Source organism: Barbus barbus, assembly GCF_936440315.1.
Source record: "Barbus barbus genome assembly, chromosome: 1".
Classification (NCBI taxonomy): Eukaryota; Metazoa; Chordata; class Actinopteri; order Cypriniformes; family Cyprinidae; genus Barbus; species Barbus barbus.
The window spans coordinates 10,955,978-10,974,655 of record NC_136729.1 but is presented as its reverse complement, the minus strand read 5'-3'; the positions used below and the strand labels follow the sequence as shown (position 1 = coordinate 10,974,655).

The 18,678-nt window shown below is 38.7% G+C and overlaps 2 protein-coding genes across 5 annotated transcripts in view; both read right to left on the bottom strand.

Moving 5' to 3' along the window:
- LOC306871242 (EH domain-binding protein 1-like) overlaps nt 1–18,678 on the bottom strand; it is a 52,707-nt gene that overhangs the window by 1,662 nt on the left and 32,367 nt on the right. For all 4 annotated transcript variants that reach the window (XM_079419036.1, XM_079419033.1, XM_079419034.1 and 1 more), the window contains 10 exons: nt 5,182–5,428; nt 4,933–5,087; nt 4,758–4,806; nt 3,991–4,521; nt 3,105–3,144; nt 2,854–2,888; nt 2,547–2,658; nt 535–634; nt 329–402; nt 33–147 (listed from right to left, as the gene is read on the bottom strand). In XM_079419036.1, coding sequence (XP_079275162.1) covers nt 33–147; nt 329–402; nt 535–634; nt 2,547–2,658; nt 2,854–2,888; nt 3,105–3,144; nt 3,991–4,521; nt 4,758–4,806; nt 4,933–5,087; nt 5,182–5,428 — 1,458 coding nt within the window. The remainder of the gene's footprint in view (nt 1–32; nt 148–328; nt 403–534; nt 635–2,546; nt 2,659–2,853; nt 2,889–3,104; nt 3,145–3,990; nt 4,522–4,757; nt 4,807–4,932; nt 5,088–5,181; nt 5,429–18,678) is intronic.
- On the bottom strand, nt 10,495–17,051 carry LOC306871266 (uncharacterized protein). The gene is made up of 3 exons (XM_079419070.1): nt 16,609–17,051; nt 13,927–13,992; nt 10,495–13,449 (listed from the first exon to the last, which is right to left on the bottom strand). The coding sequence occupies exons 1-3, from the start codon at nt 17,034–17,036 to the stop codon at nt 10,893–10,895; spliced, it is 3,051 nt and encodes a 1,016-aa protein (XP_079275196.1). The 5' UTR covers nt 17,037–17,051; the 3' UTR covers nt 10,495–10,892.

Here is an 18,678-nt window from a genome sequence, read left to right as displayed (position 1 = left end):
AAGTATTTGAGTATATTTTGAATGAATCTCACCCTCTCTCTTTGGCGTCTATATCATGCACAAGCTCATCTCTCTGGTTGACTAATGATACCAGCTCCTGCAACAACAGCTGCTCTCTGGTTTTATGGGCCTGGGTTTTCTTCCATTCTTCAGTTTTACAAAACAAGCAAGACACAATGAGAGATGCCACATGCCACAACTGATAAAACTACCTGATGAGTGCCAAAATGTCTTTAATATGTAAAAACACATCATATGTGCACATTTTCTTTAATTCTTAGCGATACAGTTCTCCATTTCACATATATTTATGTAAGAACAATTGTACCTTCCACAGCCATTAAATCTTGTAGCTCTTTCTTTAGCAGCTCAAACTTCCTCTCCAAATCTTGCTCTTCTTGTCTGTCACACAAAAGGAATGATAATTATTAGCAATATATATTAAATCAGCCTCTGTTCAAATGAAGCTTTAGAGAGGTCATTATCTAAATAAGTATAGTGAAACAAAATTGGAATAAGTCTGGAAAGACATACAGTAACTGCAGATGGTCTTGTCTCCTGATCAAAGCATTCTTCTTGTTGACCAGGGTAAACCACTCCTGAATCAGAGTCTCTTCTTCAGCACGATCACTACCTGTAAGTGTATCATAAGAGAACAACTTCATCAAGCCACACTAAACAAATGTATTGTCATTTGCTTAGCACAATGCATCATAATCTATCATTATCTAAAATTATTTAATAATACTCTGGAGGTGTGTGTAAATTATACGTTTATACGTGTATATAATACATATACTGTGTGTGTGTGTGTGTGTGTGTGTATATATATATATATATATATATATATATATATACACAGTCATGGCCAAAAATATTGGCACCCTTGGTAAATATGATCAAAGGGAGTTGTGAAAGTGTATCTGCATTGTTAATCCTTTTGATCTTTTATTTTAAAAAAATCACAAAAATCTAACCTTTCATTGGATAATAAGAATTTAAAATGGGGGGAAATATCATTATGAAATAAATGTTTTCTCTAATACACATTGGCCACAATTAACAGCACCCTTTTATTCAATACTTTTTGAAACCTCCATTTGCCAGTTGAACAGCTCTAAATGTTCTCCTATAATGCCTGATGAGGTTAGAGAACACCTGACAAGAGATCAGAGACCATTCCTTGCTCAGTGACCCATTTTTGTGTTGTTTTTGAGGTTTGTGTTTGGATTATTGTACGGTTGGAAGATCCAAACATGGCCCATTATAAGATTTCTAACAGAGTCAGTCACTTATTGATTTTTTTATCTGTTGGTATTTGATAGAATCCATGATGCCATGTGTCTAAACAAGATGTCCAGGACCTCCAGCAGAAATATAGGCCCACAACATAAAAAATACAGCAATATATTTCATTGTACACATGGGGTACTTTTTATCCCTGTGTTCACCAAACCCTTCTTGAGTGTTTGCTGCTAAAAAGCTCATTTTTTAGTTTCATCTGACCATAGAAGCCAGTCTTATTTGTTCCAGTCGTGTCTGATAACTGAATATGCTGGAGTTTGGTTTTGGATGAGTGAGGAGAATTTTTCTTGAAACCCTCCCAAACAACATGTGGTGATGTAGGGGCTGTTTGATAATTTTTTAAAGGTTAAACGAGACTCAACTATTTTCTGCAATTCTCCAGCTGTGGTCCTTGAAGAGTCTTTAGCCACTCAAACTCTCCTCCTCACCGTGCATTAGGACGATATAGACACACGTCCTCTTCCAGGCAGTTTCGTAACAATTTATATTGATTGGAAATTCTTAATTATTGCCCTGATGGTGGAAATGGGAATTTTCACTGCTCTAGCTCTTTTCTTAAAGCCACTTCACTAATTTGCGAAGCTCAATTATCTTTTGCTGCACATCAGAAATATATTGTTTGGTTTTTCTCATTGTGATGGATGATTAAGGGAATTTGCATTTACATTTACATTTAGTCATTTGGCAGACGCTTTTATCCAAAGCGACTTACAATTGGGGATTTGGACTTTGTTTTTCCTCCTATTTATATTTTTGTGAAACAGGAAGCCATGGCTGGATAATTTCATGTTCATAATCACCCTGGAGTGCTCAAAATTGTGAATATGAATGGGAATATACTTCAGAGATATTTTACTCATAAGAATTTCTAGGGGTGCCAATAATTGTGTCCAACGTGTATTTGAGAAAAACATTTATTTCATAATGATATTTCCCCCCATTTTAAATTCTTACTATCCGATCCAATTTAATTTTTTTAATAAAAGATCAAAAGGATTAACAATGCAGATTAATTTTCACAGCCTTCTTTGATAATATTTTCCAAGGGTGCCGATATTTTTGGCCATGACTGTATGTATATATATATATATATATATATATATATATATCTATATAAATATATACAAACAAGCACACAAACATACGTATGTGGGGTATATTTCTTTATTTGAGAATTGTTTTATTTGTTATTTGTTGCTTGGTAAAAATAGGCTCTCAAACTACTTTAATCAGTGACTTACCAGATTCCATAAGTCTTCTCAGTTCCCTCTCCACAATGTCTGCTCTACGATCTATCTGCTTCTGTTCAGCCTCCAGCGCCTGCATCTCACTAAGTACATATTGACTGACATCCTGCAAATACATAAAAACATCATGAACACACATGCAAACACTCACACCCATGTATACGCATTTTACAGCCCTTTCACATATTGGTTTGGAGTTAGTTTACAATACAATACTATTACATATAAGCCAAACTATGAAAGACTTTTTATATTTAGCCAATATTTCAAAGTTTTAGTTGAATGAAAATCGTCAAATGACCTGATTATCCCCTGCAGTGGTTTCTTCAACATTCCCTACATTTTGTACACAAACAAGACAGAAGAACAAAACATCTTAATCAGATTGTTTAAATGCATGCAATAGGTCATTTAATTTACATGTTACAATAGTATACAACTCAAAAAGCTTATAAATATGAAAATATTTTCAGCATAAGCTATGGATGTCAGTGTCTTTGAACATGAAGTCTGAAAAGTGTGTTTTGAGTTAAATCTGACGTGACTTTGAACCTCCTTTGGATGCTTCACTTTCTGCTTGGAGTGATGCAGCCTGGGTACAAAAACATAATGCACAGCAGCTCAGTAATACACTACTGTTTATAAAGATATCTCAATTATAAGAAAATTTGAAAATAATCACCCTCACAAAGGAGACAAAAATACAGTGCTATACAACCCAGTTCCAAAAACAATACTTTTCTCATGAAGCAACATGAATCATGTGTTCAAAAACTTAAACAGAGCGCACACTATAAACAAGAGCCATCACAACACATCTATACAGACAGTCACACGGTGAGTCCTGTATAATGATCCTGAAGTATATGTTGGTTAAAATAAATTTCATGAAAAATGCATGAAACTGCTAAGTACACAGATCATTTACAAACCTCATTTTACTTAAAACATTTAGCTTTTAGCTTTTATGCATTATAGTTAATATGAACAATTTTGTGTACGTGTTTCAAACTCATCTTCAAGCACTGACCATACTATTAAATTTAAGACAAATAACATATAAATATAACATTACTGGTCAAAATAATCATTTGAATAATTTTTGATGTTTTTAAAAGAAGTATCTTTCAAAAACACCAAGGTTTGCTCACTAAGGCTACATTTAATAATTCGAAAATACAGTAAAAACACTAATATTGTGAAATATTATTACAATAAAAAACTATTGTTTTCTATTATAAAATGTAACTTATGATTTTGAAGGATCATGTGACAAGACTTTAGTAATGGCTGCTGAAAATTCAGCTTTGCCATCACAGGAATAAATTATATATTCAATTATATATTATAGCCTTGGTGAGCATAAGAGACTTAAAAAAAAATTTTTTGGGAATAATTTCAAACATTTGACCAGTAAAGTATAGATGAAATGTTTTACCTCTGTACTGCTCTGCTGTTCGTGGGGTTCAGGCTCATCCAGTGACTCTCCCCGTATCTTCGATCTGCTCTTTTTAACAAGATCTGCATCCTTGAGATGAGAAAAAGCCTTTGAGGTGTGAGTTCTTGGTGGTGCCACCGGAGGCTGAGGGGCCCCTGATCCTCCAGCCTGGCTCGGGCCCTGCGTTCGCTTCGTTCTTGGAGGTGGCACCAAAACACCAGCACCTTCCTTGACCTCCTTTTCAGGGAAGCTTCCATTGGTCTCTAAAGTAATGCCGCTGCCCTGGAGCCTTTCTGTGCAGTAGCGAACAGCAGCTTCAGGGTCTGCTTCCTCCCTCTTCTCACCAACAGCGTAACTGGACTCACTGCTGTTCTTCTCGATCTGTATCACACTGAGCTCCTGGCCCGTGAAATAGGTGCGGATCTGGTTGAGATACGTCATCACGATGAGCATGTCGGGCACTGCCAGCAGTACCATGTCAGAGGACTCTATCAACCTACAGATGCCCAGTTCAGCAAAGCCATCAAACGCCTATGAATACACAAGGAAATCTTCATTTTTGCCATTTGCTGATCACAGAATTATAATCATTAAGATAAGTGCACAGCAAAAATGGCCTTGTAATTTGTTATGTACAGTAAAACCTGGAACATACAGTTTTAACTTAAAATATAACAACATTAAATAGGGTCAGTCAATTAGATCACAGTCAAAGGAAATTAAAAAAAGAAAAAAGTCATTATCTAATTTGAAAATGGGTGGATCACCTTCTTGTTGTTGCGCTTAATGTCATATGGATCCAGCATTTCATAATTTCTAAAGAAAACAGAATAACAAACAAATAAACAAAATATTGAGTAAAACTGGGTTTACAAAAAATACATAACCCATGTAACATTTATGAAATGAGCTTAATGCCTTCTTCCACAAAAAAACACCCACACTTTATCTGGATGGAAGTGATGCAGGATGGCACAGAAAGCGAGGCCGTTTCTCCATGAGGTGCTGAAGTTTGTGATCCGGATGCCCTTGTAACCTTGTGTGACCTTTTGGCACCATTCCAGAAGAGACTGACTTGAATTCACCAAGGTCGCAATCTAGAATTGAAGGCAAAAACAAATTAACCACCTGCTTATTGATGTCACTATGGAAATATGATCAACGTAATTGCAAAGCAGCAGATTTAACAACCTCTGTTTTACTTGTTGGTGATGTGTGAGCTGTGGAACTTCCCTGAAGGTCTATGGCATCTGCTGCAGCTCTTCGTTTATTACGACCAGGCACTGTCAGCGCATTATAGGCCTTTTCTGAAACCTCATGTTGATTGGCTGATGAGGAACTGGGAATGGAGACGTCTTCTGGGAAAGAGGCACTTAAACATTTCTTCACACGAGGCATTGGCACAGGATGATTGGAGGAGTCTTCAGCTACTTCTTGTCTGGATTAAAGAAAGAAAAGAAATATTAAACCCAAATGATTTCTACATTTAGATAAACTAGTATTGCAAAATCTATTCAACTCATGTAGATATATCTCTGAAGCCTAAATAGAAATTCAGATTTAGTTTTGTGTAAACAACGTATGCATAACAACAAAATTAAACAAGCACCAAAGTCTTCACCTTTATCAAACAATCATTTATTTTTATATACATTATGTACATTTTTCATAAAGACAAACAGTTCAACTGAAAGGTCAAACCCATAATGAATAAATTAATCTTAAACCCATTGTTTTTGAAAACCCAACATCAAAGAAACAAGTTTCAGAGAACTTGAAAAGTCAGTTAGAGCACCAGTTAAGAGAGCAATTACTGCACTTTTGTCAAAAATTGGCATTTGTAATGTCTATAAATGTTGCAACTGTTAATCCTATGAAACTTACCTAAATACATCTATGATAACACCTGTGTCATCTACAGTGTCCATGCTCAAATCAACCTTATCATCTCCAGAATGTACAGCATCTTTTTCTTCCTCAACACTTTTATCTTTTTCAATTTGTTGGTCTGTCTCCCCTTTGTCCTTACAATGTTCACCAAGTGGAGAACCAGTCTTAGGTTTTTCACTGATAACTGTTACATCAGGTACTAACTGGCCAACAGGTTCTAAACCAGACTCCTCCAGGCCTTTTCTGTTTAGCTCTACTTCATTGGCACTTGAGGTGGTGGAATCCTCAAGGCTCTCAATCTCTGCTCCTGCCCTCACCTGCATGTCCACTTCAACAGAACATTGTTTGTTTTCTGAGAGATGAAGCTTGCCTTCTTCTTCTTGAGGGAAGCTTGGAAGGTTCTCATCAGAGAACTTATCATCGAGTTTCTCTGAGTGGGGAATTGGGATGGGCATGCTTGCATCACTTGGTACTCCTTCAAGGACTCCTATGTTAAGTAAATCTACAGGAGGTGGACAACTCGAGGGAACAGTGAGATCATCTGGAAAGAAGCCACTGAGACGTTTCTTCCCACTTGGCACTGGGACTGGAAGACTTGAATCTTGATGATCTTCTTTTTGGGGAGCAATGCTATCTGAACCTGCTTGCGATGAAAAGGAGGATGAAGGGGCTAGAAGATCATCTGGAAAAGCACCACTGAGACATTTCTTCACACGTGGAACTGGGACTGGAAGACTTGAACCTTGATGGTCTTCTGTTTGGAGAACAATGTTACCTTGATCTGCTTCAGATAAAGGAGTGGATAAAGGGGCTGGAAGATCATCTGCAAAAGATCTACTGAGACATTTCTTCACACGTGGCACTGGGACTGGAAGACTTGAATCTTGATGGTCTTCTGTATAGAGAAAAATATAGTCTGAATCTGCTTGAGATGAAGGGGTGGATGAAGGGGCTGGACGATCATCTGTATAAGAACCACTGAAACATTTCTTCACACGTGGGACCGGAACTGGCAGATTTGAATCTTGCTGGTCTTCTCTATTGTGAACAATTTGGTCTGAATCTGCTTGAGATGAAGTGGTTGATGAAGGGACTGGAAGATCATCTGGAAAAGAACCACTGAGACGTTTCTTCAAACTTGGCACTGGGACTGGAAGACTTGAATCTTGATGGTCTTCATTTTGGGGAGCAATGCTATCTGAACCTGCTTGCGATGAAAAGGAGGATGAAGGGGCTAGAAGATCATCTGGAAAAGCACCACTGAGACATTTCTTCACACGTGGAACTGGGACTGGAAGACCTGAAACTTGATGGTCTTCTGTTTGGAGAACAATGTTACCTTGATCTGCTTCAGATAAAGGAGTGGATAAAGGGGCTGGAAGATCATCTGCAAAAGATCTACTGAGACATTTCTTCACACGTGGCACTGGGACTGGAAGACTTGAATCTTGATGGTCTTCTGTATAGAGAAAAATATAGTCTGAATCTGCTTGAGATGAAGGGGTGGATGAAGGGGCTGGACGATCATCTGTATAAGAACCAGTGAAACATTTCTTCACACGTGGGACCGGAACTGGCAGATTTGAATCTTGCTGGTCTTCTCTATTGTGAACAATTTTGTCTGAATCTGCTTGAGATGAAGGGGTTGATGAAGGGATTGGAAGATCATCTGGAAAAGAACCACTGAGACGTTTCTTCACACGTGGCACTGGGACTGGAAGACTTGAATCTTGATGGTCTTCTGTATTGAGAAAAATATAGTCTGAATCTGCTTGAGATGAAAGGGTGGATGAAGGGGCTGGACGATCATCTGTATAAGAACCACTGAAATGTTTTTTTGAACATGGCACTGGGACAGGAAGACTTGAATCTTGATAGTCTTCTGTTTGGAGAACAATGTTACCTGGATCTGCTTCAGATAAAGGGGTGGATGAAGGAGAAGGAAGATAATCTGCAAAAGATCCACTGAGACATTTCTTTAAATGTGGCACTGGGACTGGAAGATCAGTGCATTTGATTCGCATTTTTACTTCCGACACCTCAGGAACATTCAAATCCAGTTGTACCTGGTCTTTCATGCTAAATTCATCACCAGCATGGGTCTTTCGTTTGTATTCAGACTGAGACATACTGGTGATGAGAGAAGACAATGTACTCTTTTCTTCAAACTCTCCACCAGCTTCGTCAACATTGCTGGTTTGAGCTTTATTCTTCCGCCTCTGAGGAGTACATAATTGTTTGACAGTGTCTTCTGCAGGCACTAGGGGAACATTTTCTTTGCTGTTGCTATGACATGATGCTATAATCTCTTTGGGTGTGGGCTTCTCTTTGAGTTCTAGTGAAGAAATCTCAATTTTGGATACTTTTACTACATTTTCTATCACAGAGGTCCCATCAGGAAAAGAAGCGCTTGTCAGTGGGACAGGTACATCCGTCAAGCGATCCGTTTCTAAAGATGTACCCTCATCTACCACAGCTGTAGAACTGTGGATGGTGGTGAGTGGGGTGTCTGGCTGTACAATTTGTGATGTACTCTGAGAATAATGATCAGTTTGTTTTATGACACAGATGTTGTCACTCTGAGCAGTTGGCTCAGCTGGATTGAAAACTGGTGTTGATGACGGAAATGTCTCTTGAAGAATGTCTTGCTTCTTAGTCCTTCTTGGTGGAACAGGTTCTTTTGAAGCTGAAACAGTCTGTTCTGTGACAGTCCTTGGGTTATAAGAATTTATTGAAGACAGTAAGGATATAGGTGGTTTCTCTTCATCCAGCAATTCATCCTTAGTCCGTTGGATGGAAAGAGAGACTTCTTGAACAAAATGATGTTGTGGCCTTAAGAACAAAAATACAGTATCACTACTTTATTTTCTGTTGAGATAATGAATGCACTGACTGTACCACGGCACACTTAGAAATCACAACCAAACACCCTGTTTAGCAAGCATTTGTACCACTGCATGAAATGCTGTCTTCAGAAATTGCACATACCTTTGCATCATGCAACGAGTAAATTAAAGTCACAACAAAGGTGGATTTGGTAATAAAAGCACAGAAGATCACAGCTTACAATCTTAGCTGAACAAATAAATGTCTTTCAAGGTGAAGTGTGTAAATTCTATGTTTTAAAACAATTTCTCTTCCCGGTTTCATTTGAAGATACAATACAGTGGAGTTTTCAAAATCGTTTTAGCCTGCTTAAACATTTCAATGGCCTTATTTGGACAAACAATGGAAGAAGGGGCTAAAATGAAAGGGCAGTAGGTGTGTTGCATATCTGGACACAATTAATATTTCTGCAATTCCATTAGGTGCCACTAGGAGCACTGAAATTACACACTGCACCTCAGAGCAAAAAGCTAAATTAGACACATGGACATATTATTTAGAGAAAAACAAAACGAAATAAAAGCCATTTCAGTGCAAAATGTGTGCAGATGTGAGTTGGAAAACACTTTTTAAAAAAACGAATATAGCCGTGCTGCCGTTTACAGGACTTGCAGGTTGGGTTTGAATGCAACACTCCTGAGGAACTCACCCCTTCTTTGGAAATAGTGTGGTTGACAACTCATCCTTCAACATTTTACTTTTTGTCACAATCTCATCATTACCAGTTTCCTCTTGAATCGAATTTGTACACTCCTGTATCAACAAGTCAACATCTGTTTTGTCTTCCTCCTCTTTGGTTATCTCATGAAGGTCAGCCTCTGTTAAAGGGGGCCACTTCCTCATTAGGCAAAATTCTTCACCTTCAATGAACCAGCTTTCAGTCTCTTTTGATGACAGTGATGTTTCTGAACAACCACCAACCAAACGCCACATGTAGGATTCAGCAGAATCAAAGACCTGAGACTCTGCTGCCTGTACGAGCGCCTCCAATGAATGATCACATTCAGTGGCGCTGTCCTCGGGATCCACAAAGGATGAAAGACTGTCGAGAGGATCTAAAGTGTCCGTGTCTGTGATTGACCCAGAGCTAGAGGGCTGTAATATTGCAGCAACTGTCTCATAACTAAAAGAAAGCAACACGAGATGTAAAAAAAAAAAAAGTTTCCAGAACAATACACGTAAAAATATGATACTAATGAAAATGAATTACTTTCACAAAAGAACACATTTGAATATGGGTATGAGTAGTTTTCTTAATTTCTTAGGATATTTATATGAATCTAACTAAAAAATTAAACAGGTCTACATATTTTGCAAGTGTTTTTCAAATAAAATCAAAGTAAACATGCTCAGTGATTTCACCCAGTTATGTTATTTGAACTTACCCTCTGTGAAAGACATCAACTATAGTCCTAACAAGACCAGAAGATCCTTCTTTTTCAGTGGAATTATCATCTGCCTCCAAAACTTCCCATCCTAATGCTATAGCAGTCTCTCCAGGCTCTGCAGTATCATGAGTTTTACTAGCAGACTGCTCCCCAACATCTTGCTCTTCCAGAAAAAACTTCACCTCATGGTGTTCAATACTGATAAAGAATAGTTCAATAGTCAACATGGTCCATGATGCAATTCACATGCACCATGCGTCTCTCTCATGTACATGCACCAAAGGTGTTTTTAGGCACAACATACAGTCAGGTGATATAACAAAGTTAGTGAAGAAAAAGTCAGATATTAATCGGGTCAAAACAAATCACGTTGAGCCATGTTTTATTGGATTTTGAATGACACAATGGGTGTTGTCTGTACATGAACAGGCTTGCATAAACCTCCCATTAAGCCTCAACAATGTCAAGAAATAATTTGCATGTAAAACAATTACAATAAAATAAATGTGGCCTCAATTAATGTACAAAACATCTCAAACGATGTCAAAACAATATACTGCACATGCAACAAAAGAACACAAATGTACTTCTAAAATGTTTTCAACCGCCACACACAAAGCATGCTATGTAACTCACCCTTCAGCCAAGAGCATTTCATAAGAACTTCCTATTTCTTTAGGATTTTCTTTAAAAAAAGAGTAAAATAAAAGTCTATAGAATTCTGAGAATACATGTAGCTCAATGTTCAAGCCACACTCTAAAAATAGGTCTCTTACCAGGCCCCGTTATATCCAGTGCTTGATTTCTTTCAGATTCTATGTATTGGGTAAATTCTATGTATTCTATGTATTTGGCTTCAAATTTGGTGTGTTCTTGGGTTGGACTCGATGGAGAAATTGCATATGTAGAAGCATCTGAGAAATCAGGAAGCCTTGTTTCAACTAGGGAACATGGCATTTCAGGGAACAGGTGACTAAAATCTGTTTCATTGGTTACAGAGAATGGAGCCTCTGGAGAAGCTGGGAAGGCAGTTGTCACTGGAGCCTCTACTTTTTTAAGCCTCTCTGAGCATGGAAAACCATCATTTCTGGCCTTATCGGGGCATGTAGGGGCAAGCAAGAACATGGTTTTTGAATACTCTTCATTATCCTTTGTATAACTTAAAGACCAAAACAGTTTTTCTTTAAGAGGTTTAACCAATATGGGCTTCTGAGTGGACCATATGCTTTCTTGAGACTCTTCTATGGGCACAGATTTTACTGTAGGAACACCAACAATAAAAGAAAACATTGGGCAAGAATGCAAAAGGCTGACTGCATCTGGTTCTTTATTGAGATAGAAAGCCTCCGCTTTAGCCTGAGGTAGAGAAGAGAAACCAGGTATGCATGCGTTTCTTGGGCATGTGGGTACTAGTGCAAACATCCTCTGCAAAATATTTTTGTCAATTTCTTTATATGGAGTTGCGAAATTAAACTGGACAAGCAGCTCTGACCATGTTCTCAGTGGCCTCTCCAACAAGGGCGTTTCATTCTCAAACCATGTTCCTGCGTTTATTCCCTCACTTGATGAGAATCCCATGACTCTTGACTTCTTTGGAACACAATGATGTAGATCAACCATACTGGGGGAAAGTGAAGCTTTGCACTTAGGTGCATATGGGAATCCTGGTATTCTTGCCTTTGATGGACAGGTTGGAGCCAATGCAAACATTATTATGGTTAATTCACTAAGCCAATCACCTCTGTCATTAAAAACAACAGGTTTCTTTTTAAAAGATACATTGTACAATGTTTTCTTGTCAACAAACCAATCTAAATGCTCCTTCTTAGAAGAAAACCCTATAACATTAGACTTCTCCGGACAAGTGGGAAGCATGTGCAGCATTACTGCCTCGGGCACAGATGGAAAACCTGGAACACAGACCAGTGATGGACATGTAGGTGCCAAAGCAAACATTCTATGACCATTTTCTTTGCATATCTTGTCCATGTCCAAAACAACAGGGGGTTTCTTTAATGTATTTGAACACAAAATAACTGTAGTCAAAGGCCAATTAGACATCTTAGGGTTCTGGATGCTTGGACAACCAGCTATATGCGAAATCTCTGGGCAAGAGGGACAAATGTTTTGCATGTTCAGCTCCATCTGTGATTTACGATGTGGTCTAGATGGAAAGCCTGGAATACACGATGCTTTTGGGCATGTTGGTGCCAGAGCTATAATCTGGGAGTCTTTTTCATCTTTAATGAGATCAAAAATACCAGTCTGTCTATCTTTTAATAAATTGCAAAAGATTACTGCTTGATCACTAATGCACTCCATGCCTTCAAGGACCCTTAGAGAAGGACATCCAGAGATTCTAGAAAGCACCGGACAGGATGGAAGGAGCTCCAACATATTTGGCTCTGCTTGGGTTTCAGGGATAGAATCTGGCAATTGTGCAGCATTTTCAGACACAAAGGTTAATTTCTCATTTGCAGGCTTGGAATCATCCCTCAGTTCTGACTCAGCAATTGTAGACTCTTGAAGAATTAATTCTTCACATGATTGAATAAGCATTTCTTCACTCTTTGGAGAAGATGTGAAATCAAGTTTTGAAGATGGAACTGTATCCACCATCATTGTAGTCGTCTCTGAATACTCAACTGGGCTTTCGATGTGTAAAATTGGCTTTACTTCAGGATGCTCTTCCAATAATGATGTTTCCATGCTCACCCACTCCTCATGATGCTTTTCCTCTGGAATTGGGGTCTGTGAAGATGTGTCAACAACAATGAATGTTTCTGGAAAAGACATACATGAGGCCTCTGTGGGTCTCTTAGCAGATGGAAAGCCAGGAATTCTTGCTTCAGTTGGACATGTGCATGTCAGGGACACCATATTTGCCTCATAGGGGGATTTTTCCAAGTTTGGTTTTAAAATATTTTTTGGTGAGTTACGTGGCTCATCCCAAATGATACTTAAATCAGTAGGCCAGTTGATTATGTCTGTTTTACATATGCTAGATAGCGCTGTTGATGGACATCCAAAAACTCTTGAGAACAGTGGACATGATGGAAGAAGATCTACCATGTTTGGGACACACTCTTGTTGCAGTCCTGTAGGCTGATCTTCAGCTGTTGAAGGTACCATTCTATTATGATCTTTTGTAGTCTCTTCTAACTTAAAACCTTCAGCAAACTGTTCTAGGCTGTCTTGCAATGTCCATAATACACCTTGATCTTCGTCATCGTTTATAACCAAAGTGTCTCTGTAATTTTCAGAAGGCGGAATCTGAGCACTTATGCGTAGACATCTGAGAAAAATAAGCATATAATCAGATGTCAGATGCGAGGTTGCAAGTAGATTTGACTGCATGCATCATTTTGTTTACTGGCAGCCATTCAGATTCAGTATACCTGATGCAGGCCTAAATTGTCTCTGTTACAACTCACAAGCTGTACTTAGTTTTCACACCTTTATGCATTTATGATATTAAAGGCACTGGTGACCCAAATTATAATTCTGTCATCATTTACTTATCTTTATGTTGTTCTAAACTTGTGGTATTTTTCAAAATATGTTCATTTGTGTCAACAGAAGAAAGAAATGCATATAGGTTTGGAACAACAAAAAGGTGAGTGAATGATGACAGATTTTTCATTTTGGGTTGAACTATGCCTTTAAGAGAGCAGAGGATATAAATGTTATATGCAGGTGGAAAAAAATCTGATGCAGTTGCGGCAAGGCAAAGCAAAAAATTCTCTATTTTATGTTTCCTTGCCAAACTCACCTCTCCTCAACAGTCAGTAATAGTGGCATGTCTGGTATGGAGTGCCACATTCTGCAATGCATTTTCCTAGAAACAATTGTCAAAGTATTTAATGCACTATCCACTGCCTGCAGGATGTGCAATACAAAATGTCTTCTTTGTGACACTTGGGCAATTCTGAACTTACCCCCTCTCCAGAATTCCCTTTTGTCCTTCCTCACATCTTGCCCAAAAGTTCTCATTCTCCTTGGTCTTCTCTAATGTAAAACTACTGTCAGAATTGTTTGCACTGGACAGGTCTATCTCAGTATCTACTGGACTAAGCACAGTTGAAGTTTCTTGTTTATGGCCAACATCTTCTGGTGACACTTGGGTATTTTTTGCATGATTAAGCATATGTGGAGATTCTGAATATGTGGATGGAAAACCAGGGATATTGGATTGCTTTGCACAGGATGGCATAATCATAGCCATGTCGTCTGTGTGGAAATTCAGATGGTCTTCATATGTTTGATTCAACGAAGAACAAATTATATCGGACTCATCCTTTGAGGTTCTCTTGTATGGCTGCTTTGCATCCAGAGGCCATGCACTTGAATCTATTGCTTCACTTCCCAAGTCAACAGACGGCCAACCTAATACCTTTGTAAAATGTGGACAAGATGGCACGAGGGAGAACATATCTGGTGCTTTCTTCTCGGTTATTTTTCTTGGAGCAGATGGGAAGCCAGGCAATTTATCACTGATTGCACAAGTTGGGTGCAAAGCTACCATATGCTTAATGAGGGCTTTATCCTTTATTTCTCTGCACTGAGGAGGAACAGCATGTATGGACTGAACCATTCTGCTTAATTGTTTTACCCATAATGGCCTTTCATTTAAAGGCCACTGTAATTCCACTTCAGATATTATGCTTGATAGCATCCCAGGCACATTTGAGACTGTTGGGCAGGACTGGAGAAGATAAACCATTAATTTGGGCTTTGGTGTAGATGGAAAGCCAGGGACACTTGTTTTCACTGGACAACTTGGCAAAATAGCACACATTCCTTTAAAACTCTCTTTGTCCTGATAAGCAATATCTAGCTTGTCAAACGTGTACACTGGCAGACACCGCATACAAAAAGCTTTTTCCTCAAAAAAACAATTATTTACCAAAGTCTTATCAACTTTGCTTTGGACTAAAGAGGGAAAGCCTGGTGTTTTAGCTGTCTGTGGGCATGTTGATAGAGTACCAGACATTATTTGTGTTTCAGGGATGAGCCACGGTGCAGAAGGAAATCCAGGTGTTCTTGCTTTTCTTGGGCAAGATGTTATCAATGACAGCATATTGCTTTCTGTAACTTCATACTGAGTTGGACATGGACAGATTAAATGACACGGCTGAGATGCTAGTGTCTTCATCCAAAATGGCTTAATGTCCTTTGGCCACTCCTTAAATGAATCTGAAGTGCTTGTAAGAATTTGTATAGCTGATATTCCAGTGACACAAGAGGTTGTTGGACATAGAGGTGTGAGTTTTGACATACAGAATGCAATGTCTTGTTTTCGTTTTGGTGCAGATGGAAAACCAGAACTCCTTGCTTTTCTTGGGCAAGATGGTACTAAGTTCATCATCTCTGTTAACTGGTCCTCTTTCAGTATGTTTAGAACTTGAGGCAAACTGGACTGGTTCCTTTGTGGTATTATCACAGATGATTTATTGTTGGGTGGCCACTGTTGGAAGACATTTTGACTGGCAAGTTCTTTTGCAGATGTACAAGAAATCTTTGGACAACATGGTGAAATCCTGACCATACTTGGTGCAACTGGTTTTGGAGCAGATGGAAATCCTGGAGTCTTGGTTGCTGCTGAGCAAGATGATCTCAATGCAACCATCTTTCTTGCAGTTTCAAAATCCACCTTCATTGAGGATTTTGGCAAAATCTGTTGCTTGTTTTTCCTAAAATAAAATAGCCAGGTTTCATCTGTGCAAATGACTGGATATCTTGAAGATAAACCTGGAACTACAGAGACATCTGGACATAATGGAAGGAGACTGGCCATACAAAATGGCACAGATGGCAATCCTGGGATGCTGGCTGCTCTTGTACAAGTTAACTGTAGGGATACCATATTTTCCACAGTGCTTTGGTCATACAATGAGCAATCCATATATTGAATAATTTTTGCTGATTTCTCCTTTTGAATGTGCTCTTTCAGTATCTTCACAGACTCATCCCAAGGCCACTTTGTGTCTTGAAAGGTTATAGATGGCATCCCAGGTGCAAAAGCAGTTCTCGGACAGGCTGGAAGAAGATATATCATACTGGGAACAGATGGAGAACTGTCGACATTAGGCTCTTCTCCTTCATGTGCTTTCTTGACTTCCTGGTTCATCTTAGGTAGTCGGTCTACAAACAAGTCTCCTTTTTGATTCTCAGCTATGTCATCAGCTAATATGGATGGTGAACAAGGAGAATGGGACTCTTTTGGGCAAGAGGGCAGAAAAGCGGCCATGCTTTTGGTGCTGATGGACAGGGACATTAGAACAGAGATCAGAGGGAGGATATAAAATGGATTTAAGAATAATAATAAGCGAATGGACCATGCACAAAGCATTTGCATTTTATATTAATATAGCATAAGCTTCAAATGCAACACAGAAGCTATGCTGGCAAATTTGACAGACTTCACACTTCACGTGCATCATTCCACACTTACCCCTCATTAATGTGATCTGACTGGGACATTTCTGTATTTGAGAGCAGCTGCAGCACAGATTCTGGGCTGGCCTCTTGCGCTTGTATTTCTGCTAGTTGAACGCTACTTTGAAAGGGCTCTGTCTTGTCTTTATGAGGAATCATCTCATCTTCTGTCTGCTCATGTGCAGCTGAGTGTAAAACAGCCAGCTCAGCAGAGCTCTGTGAATTCTCTGACTGATTAATCTGGACCTCAGTTAATGGACTGGTGAATGCAGGGACAGCAGCAGGTTCTGCAACATTTTCGAGGGCTGCATGGGGGTGTACTCTATCTGTTTCATACAGCTCTGATTTTGGCAGCTCAAAATATGTGACATCAGTGATAGAATGTGACTTTTGGTCACTGGGCAGCAGAGAGGTCATACTCTCTGGTCTAGGAAGAAAACACATCAGAACTGATTAAGTGTGCTGGGAAGACAGCAAGAACTAAAAAAGTCTAAATTATACTGCATTGCATCACCTTGAAACAATGTGAATTACCTTTCTCTGAAATGAATAAAGTGTTAATGAAAGACCATGCTGTTACAGAAGAAAGACATAAGCAGAGGGAAGTTCAGGCTAGTTTATTGAATCACCAGTATGAGACAGTGGGAATCGCAGGTGAGTAATGAACTTGACGTCTAGACCAGTTTATCTGGTATTGAACTTGCGTCTTGTCCTTTCAATTGCAGGTTTGATGGCTGACACGGGAATAGCAGCGAACATACACATGCCGCCGACCTGGAGCAGAACCACGGAGACTCGGGAGTAGACTGGGAGCAGGATCCTAGGAGCATAGAAGGTAAGCGAACAGAGAAACAGGTAAGTATCTTCCACGAGATAATGACTAAGGCTTGTGGAAGCTTTAGCAGTCCTTCTTCGCAGGAACGAGACCAGACATCGAGAGCTGGGTGGTGTGTGGCTTTATGGGACGCTGTGATGAGGGACGTGATGAGGAGCAGGTGAGCGTGATCAGAATTCAGGTGAGAGTGATCGCTGTGATTGGGAGGTGGCAGAGCCTGGCAGGTCTGTAACACATGCTCTAATACAATGTAATTTTTAAACAATTATTTCATGCTCCTGGCATCTGTATGAACATAACATGCTCATAAATATTTTTCCCTTCGTTCATTACCAACTTGTGTTTTAAGATACAAACTAATACAAAAAAGCAAATTAAGTGACTTTAACCCTGAATTTAAATCAAAGAAACTCAATAGCCTCAAAATGTCAGTAACCATTTCTAAAACGTAAAATTCAAAACTCTTTTGTTGCTTTTGTGACCTTGGGGTCAGTTGCCTAATTGGATTAAATTTATATCATAACAAAGTTAAATTTTGGTTTTGGAGCAGGGTTAAAGTCCTCACAATTGTAAGTGATTATTAGCATTTATAAACACACCAAACAACATTCAGTTTGATTCAACATAGTATAATACAATACAAACACACACAAAAAATTCAATTAAATACAATTAAATAAAAAATAATAATTTAAATAAAATAATAAAATAAAATACATTAGGCTATTATTGTTTCATCAAAGATTTTCCAAAAAAGTCACCCATAGTAGTAAATGCAACACTGAAGTATTCCAGATATTGAAATCAAATTGTCAGTGCTTTGTTCACTCCAATGCAGAGATGGGCACTCGAGTTAGTGACTCGGACTTGAGTCGCATTCGAGCCGCATTTTTATAGACTCCAGACTTGACTTCAGACTCGACCTGAAATGACTCCAGACTTGAGTCGACTCGAGGAAAAGGACTCGTGAATATTTTAAAAACAACTTGAATCTTTTATCCATAAATACTTATATAACTGATATTCAAAAGACGGACGGGATTAGCGCGTCAAAACAGCGGAGCTGATCACATAACAAGCTCTCAGGTTCGTTTATGGCAAATATCTTTCAGCGCTATATCCTCTAGTCTAGTATTTGTATCTATAGTAGATAATGCTTTTAAGCAAAATATTAAAATAGTATAGATTTCAGGAGGAAAAACATGAACATGGCTTCGTATGTATCTAAATGTAAAACTGTGATACAATTTT

Excerpts from the sequence above, each read along its gene's own strand:
- LOC306871266 (XM_079419070.1), bottom strand. The coding sequence starts at position 17,036 with ATGTGTTTTCTTCCTAGACCAGAGAGTATGACCTCTCTGCTGCCCAGT. Across the intron at positions 13,993-16,608 it reads TCAGATCACATTAATGAGGG|GAAAATGCATTGCAGAATGT; the intron begins GTAAGTGTGGAA and ends AATTGTTTCTAG. Across the intron at positions 13,450-13,926 it reads TTACTGACTGTTGAGGAGAG|ATGTCTACGCATAAGTGCTC; the intron begins GTGAGTTTGGCA and ends TATTTTTCTCAG.